The following is a 9,394-nucleotide window of genomic DNA, read 5'->3' as shown; positions in this document are numbered from 1 at the left end:
TGCCACTTCAGATCCACAGGAGAAACAGAGCCCAAGTGCGCTAAGGCCTTGACGACCTTGACTCACCTACACTGGGGCCACCAGCTACACACCCTGCCTGTGGGGCAGGAGCTCCATTTCAACTCAGCCCCGGGCCCTTCGGTCCCTGCCCAGCTATGTTGAGGTGTTCCTCTCCCCAGCCCCATCTCCTGGGTGGACCTTGGACCTGTGTTTCCAGTTCTATTCCTGGCACCATCTCCCGCTCAAGGCTCCTGCTTGGACTCCCTGGGTGGACCTCGTACCTGGTTCATCACCTCGCCTCGTCTGGGCGTGTCACTGGGTCCAAGCACTAGCGCCTGCTCTGCCCGCCCTGCTCAGGTGCTGCGGGACCCCGCCCAGCTAGTGAAGGCCACCGCCTCGGCTCTGGCCACCCCCAGCTCATCCTCCCATCGGGCAGCCCCGCTCTGCTGCTCCCTGAGGCTGTGGCAGAATTTTTGCTGCCGAGAAAACCGGTGGCAGCAGGACTCCAGCGAGAAGAAAGCCATTAGGCACAAGCCAGAAACAGAGGCACTTGTGTGGATAGGAGAGGAGTAAGCGTGTCTTTCTGGGTGAGGAAGGTGGTGCTAGAAAGAGCTTATTTTTGTTTCCTTGTCTCTTGGCTGACCTGACAGCAGAGGGGCAGAGCTAGCAGTGCTTGGCTGACACCGAGTGCTGGAAACAGCTAATGCGAGCGGCTTTGTGGAAGCATTGCTGCGGCTGCTTGCTGTACGGGCTTTTCCTGTCGTATTCCTGGGTGAGCAAACAGCAGCGACTGGTACCTTCTCCACAGCTGGGCAAAGAGGGCTGTCCAGGCAGAGAAGCTGCAGCCTCCAAGCTAAAGTCAGTACAGCTTCTCTTCTTTCCCTTACAAAGCAAGCACAGAGAGGGAAGGTAGACTGAGGAGAAAATGAGGCCCTGGGTGGGGACAGAGGAAAAGCTGGGGAGGTTCACTTGGCTCTGGGGTCATTGCCAGAGAAATTCTAGATATGATGTGATACATGGCAGAGGCGACACTAACGGTAGGTCCCTTTGTCAGTCCTCTGACAAGACCTGTTGGTCAGTTATATTGGATGGTTTTACTCGCAGATCTAATGCAGAGTTGGAAGGTGTCGTGGTTTAACCTCAGCCAGCAACTACGCACCACACAGCCACTCACTCACTTCCCCCCCAGTGGGGTGGGGGAGAGAATTGGAAGGGTGAAAGTCAGAAAAACTCGTGGGTTGAGATAAGAACAGTTTAATAATTGAAGCAAAATGAAATAGAATGGTAGTAGTAGCCATAATAATAATATAATACAATAATAGTATACAAAGCAAGTGATACACCACACAATTGCTCACCACCCACTGACTGATGCCCAGCCTGTTCCTGAGCAGCGATTGCTTTCCCCCCAGCCAACTCCCCCCAGTTATATACTGAGCATGACATCATACAGTATGGAATAGCCCTTTGGCCAGTCTGGGTCAGCTGTCCTGGCTGGGCCCCCTCCCAGCTCCTTGTGTACCTGGCAGAGCATGGGAAGCTGAGAAGTCCTTGACTAGTGTAAACTGTGCTCAGCAAGAGCCAAAACATCGGTGTGTTATCAACTTTATTCTCATCCTAAATCCAAAACACAGCACTATACCAGCTACTAAGAAGAAAATTAACTCTATCCAGCTGAAACCAGGACAGAAGGTGAGCCTACAGAACGGAGAAACACAGAAGCTGCTTGAAATAAACTTATCCGTAATGACAGATCGATTTATTTAGATTGATGTCTAATATTTGCTGATGTACCTGCAAGCCAAGTTTCAGTGAGTGAAATGGAGCTGTTTTACACATCCTTAATGCAAGCGTGTGTTACAGCAACGTGGTATTTTTGTTGTTTTCTTTTTCTTCCCCCCCGCCGCCCTTTTTTCGCCGAAGGGATCCTGGAAACCCTCCGGGTCTCGCAGGGCCAACTTCCTGCGCGGGTGACAACAGCCTTCCGCACGGCCGCCCTCAGCCCTGCCCTCCGGGTGGGGCCAGCATCCCCGGCCCGGGCCCCGGGCCCCGCCCAGGCGGCAGAACCCCCGCAGGGGCCTCCTTCCCTGCAGGCACGGCTGCAGCGCGGCCACAGCTGCCGCCAGCCTCGGCAGCCCTTGCAGCCGGGTGGGCGCCGGCCCCCTCCGCCGCGGCCGGCGGGTCTCCGCGGCTCAGGCCGTCCGTCCCTCGTCTCAGCCCCGCGGGGGCTCCTCGGCGGCCGTGGGGGGCCGGGGCGGGGCGGGGGGAGGCGGCCGCTGGGCGCCGCAACCGCCGCTGCCCAGATGTGGCGGATGGCGGGGGGGGGGAACGACACACGGCCGCGGGGAAGGGGGCGGGGCGACGGGAACCTCGCCTCGCGCTCGCAGGCGGCGACCCGATTGGAGGGCCCACCGGGGAGGCTCCGCCCCGCTCGCAGCCCGGCCAATGGGCGGGCGCGCCACCCGCCACTACCGCGAGAGTTGCGCTGAAGCTGGCGCCGCCATCTTGGAGTTGGGAGAGGCCGCGTCCTGTTCCTGTCCCTCTCGGAGGGTCACGGGCGGGGGGGGGAGGGGGAGGATGGGCGCCCGGCGGTGAATTAACGGCGCCCGCGAGCTCATCTCCCCGCCGCCGGGCCGCGGCGGGCGCGGAAGAGGAAGGATGGTGCAGTCCTGTTCCGCCTACCGCTGCCGGAACCGATACGACAAAGAGAAGCCCATCTCCTTCCACAAGTGAGCGCGGGCGGCGGGGCGGGGCCGGGCGGTGGCGGGGGCGGGGCCGGGGCCGTGGTGCGCGCGCGGCCGCCCGGAGGAGAGGGGTGGCGCCGGGCGCGCGCGGGGTCTGCGGGGCGCGGGGGCGGGGCGCAGCCATCGCCCGCGGCTGCTGAGCCGGCAGCCCCGGCGGGCCCCCTGCGCCTGGGCGGCCGCGTCCCGGCGGGCCCTCTAAGGCAGGCGGGGAGCGGCACACCTCTTGCTGCCTTTCTCAGGGAAAAACCCGGGTTTTCGGCGTGCGGAGGCCCTCGGCCCGCTCCGTGTGCGAGGTGCGGTCGGCAGGAGGGGTTTGTCTCCAAAGATGAGGGAAGACCAAGCGATCACGCAGCCGAGCACAGCAGTGCTCGGCGGTAACCTCACTCGGTGTTAAAAAGCTTTCCAGAAAAGCTGAAAGTACTTCTTATTTACAGGTTTCCTCTCACCAGACCTGATCTTTGCAAGAAATGGGAAGCTGCTGTTAAAAGGAAAAACTTCAAGCCAACCAAGTACAGCAGCATTTGTTCAGAACACTTTACTCCCGATTGCTTTAAAAGGGAATGCAACAACAAGCTTCTGAAAGAAAATGCTGTGCCCACAATATTTTGTTATACTGAACCCAGTGAAAAGGTAAACCCAAAGCACTCGTAGTTTAAGGTACTGAAATGTGTGTGTGTTGCTCATATTAGCCTAGCAGGGCTTGATGTAGCAGAGCAGCGGGGAGAAGATGCAGATTGTGAAGGATAGTGGCTGAGCGTGTGCACCTGGAGGCACGTGGAGGCTGAAACGCGTCCAACAACTGTTCTCATGTGCTTTGACAAGAGCAGCGATGCAGGCTGTCCGAGGCTCTGGAGCACATAGAGCGCTGTACAGATGTGCAGTAGCTCTGATCTGCTCTTGTGTGCATACGCAGAAGCCTGAGCAATGTAACTTCAGTCAAAACCTTGTGCTGAATTAAATGGAATGGCAGCAAAGTAAGAAAGTATTGCCCTGTAGTTGAGCTGTTCAGCTGTATTTGTGGCATATTTGGAGTTTTAGAGAGCCTTCAGTAATACTCACAAATTGCACTGTACTGTCCCATGCTGACTGGTGGCTACTGCTAACATTGAAGAGATGATGGACCTTAGTTCTGAAACTTAACTGTCCCCTCTACAGGGCTCTGGCCTCTGGCTCTGCAGAGTTAAAGTGAGATGCAAACAGAGGGGCAGAACAGCAGCTGCACGTGCTATCTGTCTGTGTTGAAACCATCTCTGTCTTGCCTTAACTGTTACCTTGTGCTCATAAGCTAGACTGGTCCCTGACTTCTGCCTCTGAACTTCTGATGGTCGCCTGCTGTGAGATGTATTGTTCCCTTCACTGTGCTGCTAAAGCAGCTTACTGTGAGATGCAAGTCAGTTATGAGTTCTTCCTTCTTCATGTAATAACGGCAAGACAAGAATAGAAAAGATTGATTCTTAACTCCTATAAAGGTTATAAAATATTAGATCTCTTGCCACTCTGCCATAGAGTAGGTGGCAAAGGAGAGAATGGATATGATAGGTCTAGGGGGTGAAAGACTGTAATGGGATGAAGTGCACAGAGGAAAACTGGGACTTTTCTCTTATTTGATTTTTCTCTTTACATACAATATTGGATTTGATGCAGAAATAAAAAGGGAATGTATTTGAAAAATGAAAAGTGGCTAATAACAGAGCAGAGAATATAAGCAGAAAGTATGTAAGGAAAGACAGACAATGTCCAGGTAAATACAGATGTGTTAAGTTTTTTGTTTGATTACGCTTCCCTGCTACCTGTATGACACACATTTTCTTTGTCACGTGTAAAATAGTTGCAAAATTTTTTACAGTCTGAAAGCTTGATGGGTGTATAGGGTGATGTGCAAGAGTGCAACCGGTGCAGCAGGATTAGTAGTGAGCCACATTCCCCGTTTCATTATCATGCCTGGATCTACAAAAACACAAAAGAGTGCCTTTTAATTATGGAGAAGGATTTAGTGCTGTTCCTGTTTGTCTCATGGCACTTTTAAATCAACTGCCACCTATCTTCAGGAAATAACATAGTAGCAAAGAATAGTAATGATTGTTTTGGAATTGAATCCACACTGATTTTGAAATGCAGCTTTTTATCTTTTGCATTATGTAATTTGAAATACTTTCTTTTTCTTTACTTATGTCTTCGGAGAACCGTTTATTGGCTGTAAGAAGTAATTAGAATTCACTTATGATGTGTCAGTGATACCAACGATCTGTTCTCCATGATACGTTGTGACAATAGTAACATATTTATAGAGGTAGCATGTGCTGGATAAGCTGCAAATAAACATCTCTGTGTGAATTCAGCCGTCCAGCAATGATCTGATTTTTGCTTGTGCTTCCAACAAGGGTGAATTTCTCTTTGCTGATTACATCTTTGCCTTGTAGTTTTTTTAATAGAAGAGTTTGAAAGTGACAGCTGATGAGGTCAAACTCTTTAGAATATTCATGTGTGAATGAGAGAGGCACACTGTTAGCAGCAATTTCTTATAATTGAGAAATAAGAGTGGTGGATGGCTGGTTTTGTATTTTAAAGTGATCAGTAATATTTGAGTGCGTATGAAACTTCCATTCAAGACCAATCACAAAACCGCATTCTCAGTTACTGTCTGCCAAGTGTAGCTTGTACAAGAGGGATATCTAAACCCCCCAGTATCAAGCATTAGCTTGTTTGCATGTTAAGTCAAGGAAGTTAATGACATGACCTTCGGATCCAATGAGCTTGATGTTTAGATGATGAGGATTGTCAGCTGCTCTTAGAGTTAACATTGTCCCTGCACTTACGCTTTTATGTGTAGCAATAATATTCGCAACGGGTGGGTAGTTAGAAAGTTGATTCAGTGCATCTTTCACTGAGAATGTCTTAGGCTTTCTTTTTGACAGGCAATATACAAGCTCTTTTGTTTAAACAGTGCTTTTTTAATCATCATGTGCACAGAAGCATTTCTGAATTATACGGCATTCCTTTGGGGCAGAAAGAATCTGATTCTCTGCTCTGACCTATACTCAAGTGGTGAGGGATCCATGTTGTCCTGAACCGTACAGGTGAACCCATCGAGAGCAGTATGATAAGGACTTCAGTTTCGTGTGGAGCTGAGCCAATCGATATTCTGCCGCTGCCAAATGGGAGAATCGTGCTTCTCCCTTCTCCATCCCATCTGCCAGCCATGCAGTCCTGTTTCTCACTCCTTCCACACACCAGTGCAGGTGTAGGTCATACCTCATGTTGCATTGCTTTGGCTTTTAATAAAGGAGAGAAGATTTCTGCAGTGATGGTGGGAGAGCGAATAGCTTTCTGTCACCGTAGCAACTTACTACGTTTGAGCAAAGAGTAAATACCAGGGCTGGGAAGGCTGCTTTGCTGTTGAAGAGCTGTTTATTTTGGCTCATCATGTCTCTTGAAACCAAACCCTTACGGTGCAGCCCAAAACCAGTGACACAGTCCCTTCCAGTTGCTGAGAGGCAGGCCTTGCTGTGTCTACCTCTCTGCCCTGCCAGCTTATCAGCCCCCTCAGTAGGTGACCCCTATTCTACCTCAGCAGAAGATTGTCTGCTTCTGCTGTGTTTTTGATTAAGTGGGCTGGTAGGTTCAAAGTATATAATGGTAAGATGCAGCAGAAAGAAGGAAGGGCAAAGGGGAATGGGATGGCAGTGATGAGTTACTAGGTCAGCTGAACTCCGGCTTATGCAGCCTGTGTTCTTGCTCCTTAGCGAATTGTGGACATTTATTTGGCCTAAGTCTTCAAGTGAGAATAATTGCTACGTTCTTCAGTTTTTGATTTGAGACATCAAGGACTTGAGTTTCAAAGAGGCCTGAAAATGAAGCTGCTTAAAAATATCTCCTGTTGAGAAGCCAAACAAAACAGACCCAGAACTGTTTGTCAATTTCGAAAATGTAGGCTTTGAAATTTATTAATTTCAGTCCTGGTTGTTTATGTTACTCTGGGGCTGCAGTAAGGGAGTTGTGTTGTAAACAATGTTAAGTATGAAAATGTACTTTTTTTTTTCTTGTTGTTTCTAGCCTGAAGAATTTGCAGAACAGCCAGAAGATCCGCTACCGCCTCCTCCGCCACCGCCACCGCCACCACCGCCACCACCACCACCGCCACCAGCAGCTCCAGTACTACCGCCATCTCCATCTACTCCTTCTTTTCATTTATCTCAAATAGATGCCAGATTTGTAGATCCAAGTATTGGATTATTGATGCCTCCTCTCCAGACCCCTAGCAATCTTGCTGTTTTTTGTGATCACAACTATACCGTAGAGGATACAGTTCATCAGCGAAAAAGAATTCAGCAGCTGGAGGAACAAGTTGAAAAACTGCGGAAGAAGCTCAAGACAGCGCAACAGCGATGCCGGCGTCAGGAAAGACAAATTGAAAAACTGAGAGAAATTGTTCAGTTTCAGAAAGAAAAAGACATATTGGCAGGAAAAGGATATGTGATTCTGCCCAATGACTATTTTGAAGTTGTAGAAGTACCTGCCTAGAAGTCATGAACATCAGTTTTCACTTTGCTAGGCCAAGAAATTTAGTTTAAAAACTAAATGCTCTCTAGTTCTGTGTGTAAGGCTCTCCAGAATTCTAAAACAGTAAATAAGCAGTCGTACAAATGATATCACATTTTTTCTTCATTGTCATTTCAGTTTGATACACTTTTAATACATTGAAAATGCAAGCATCTCAGAATTAGAATATGCATTTGGTTCACAAAATCTGAATTGCTTTACAGAAGGAAAGGATGCAAGGTTAAATACATTTAAAATCTGTTTGGTTTTTGGTTTTTTTTTTTTTTACAGTAGCTGTCATGCTTACAGGGGATGGGGAACTGAATCTGGCTGAGAGTGAAGTTGAGGTTGTTGTACACTTAGTGCAAAGCTTTGTCAAGGCATTTAATGTTGACTTTGGTGATCCTTAGCAAGTAGTTTTCACTGATTTCAGAAGGAACAGAATTAGGCCAGCTAAGAACACCTGCAAGTGCTGCAGAAAGATAAGATACACGTTTCAGCCTGGGAAGACTTCCAACCTCAGTTTGCTATGCCTTCGAAGCACTGCAAAAGGTCTAATTCCTGGATCCCTTTTGGTGAGGTATGTAAATGAACCTCTTCTTTTGGAGTAACCTTTCACCACGTGTGTGTTGTGAGGGAGATGAGGAGAATTCGTTAGCATAGCTGACGAGAGCTGTAGAAGAGGCTTTTGTTTTGAGGGCACTTAAAAATACTCCTGAAGTGCAGTGCTGCACTGAACATATATGTTATTGGACTGTTGGCAGGATCAAGAAGGCAGTGTACTGTTTAGGGTGACTGCTTTTCAAAAGTACCCTGACAATATATAGTCCCCAATATGTTGGAAGTGTGACATTCCCATGAGCACTGTAATGGGTAGAATGTTGTTCTCGTCTTTGAAATTGTTGGTCTTAACCCACATCTCAACGGTGCGTAGCTTCAGGAAATGAAGAAGATTTTTTTTACGTAGCCAGGGTGTCAGGCATCTGTGACTTTCATTGCACTATACTGTGATTTTCTTTCTCACCCCTCCCCCCCCGCCCCGGCTCCCCAAAAGGCATCCACCAAAGGGCAGTTATGGAATTAGACTTTGAGAGTTGCTTGGTGCTAGACTGGTTTTTAATATCTCAAATGCTGCTGCCTCTCCTTCAGCCTTATTAAGACTTTTCCTAAAAATGAATTTAGCATGACAAAGTAGTGCAGCAGTTTGCACTTACTGTCTAATAATTTGTTAAGTCAATGAACTCATTGAAAATGAAAGAAAATGGTATCATGCTAACCCTACTGTAGCCTTCACAGCTGAAATTCCTGGATGTATTAGACAGGAGGAAAATTGCTTTTCTCAGTCCATGTCAAACTTGTGTGTAGTGTGGATTCTAGCTCTGACATTAATCAAGCCCTATTCATGATGGCTTCAAAAGCTTCCCTCAATATCCTGTTAGCATGGCATTTTGAAATGTTTCGAACCAGTCTTGATACTTCTGACCTCACTCATGCCATGTATCTACTTCCCCTACCATTTCACATACTTAAGATGAACAAAAATGCTGATGCATCCTTTTGTGTACATTTATTATACCTGATGAAAAATAAAAAGCAAATGGTGTGTTAGATTTTTAATTGCTCTCTCTCCTCTTTTCCCAGGACTTTGCCAAAGCTAGCTTGACACTTTGTATCTTTTTTCTAAAGTAGTTCCCTGGTGTAGATGCTGAGTTTTTCTCACAGTGTTCCCAAGCCTTGTTGCTGTTATGCTTTATACTTAAAATAAACTTGAAAATGCTAAAATTCAAAAAGCGACAAGACGTTTAAACAAGTGTTGCTATGCTGTTGGCATGTGTGGCCAGATAGCAGATTGTTTCTGTTTTCTCTGCAAAATACCCTCTCTTCTTGCTCTCCGGGAATTTTAAGCGTGACTTCCTGAAGCAGGGTGGGTTGCTGCAATACCACAGGTGCTCCTGCCATTCCCTCCTCCCCCCGCGCTTTGGCTGTGTACTCCCAATACCACCCTTCTTATTTGCACTGCTTCTGGTGCTGGTTGCACCCTTCTGTGGGGCAATTTGGCTCACTAAAGCAGCAGGTTTGGCTTGTTGTGGAGAGGCAGATGAAGACCGATT

At 48.2% G+C, this 9,394-nt stretch overlaps 1 protein-coding gene across 1 annotated transcript; it reads left to right on the top strand.

The window, feature by feature from the left end:
• Nucleotides 1-2,510: 2,510 nt before the first annotated feature.
• Nucleotides 2,511-8,891, top strand: THAP1 (THAP domain containing 1). The gene is made up of 3 exons (XM_087741311.1): nucleotides 2,511-2,729; nucleotides 3,179-3,374; nucleotides 6,798-8,891. The coding sequence occupies exons 1-3, from the start codon at nucleotides 2,659-2,661 to the stop codon at nucleotides 7,263-7,265; spliced, it is 735 nt and encodes a 244-aa protein (XP_087597437.1). The 5' UTR covers nucleotides 2,511-2,658; the 3' UTR covers nucleotides 7,266-8,891.
• The last annotated feature ends 503 nt before the right edge of the window (nucleotides 8,892-9,394 follow it).

Source organism: Nipponia nippon, unplaced genomic scaffold (assembly GCF_047370975.1).
Source record: "Nipponia nippon isolate SJK-2023a ecotype South Korea unplaced genomic scaffold, ASM4737097v1 scaffold_8, whole genome shotgun sequence".
In the NCBI taxonomy this organism is placed as follows: Eukaryota; Metazoa; Chordata; class Aves; order Pelecaniformes; family Threskiornithidae; genus Nipponia; species Nipponia nippon.
Note: the sequence above shows the minus strand (reverse complement) of the source record. Positions and strands in the feature narration are given on the sequence as shown.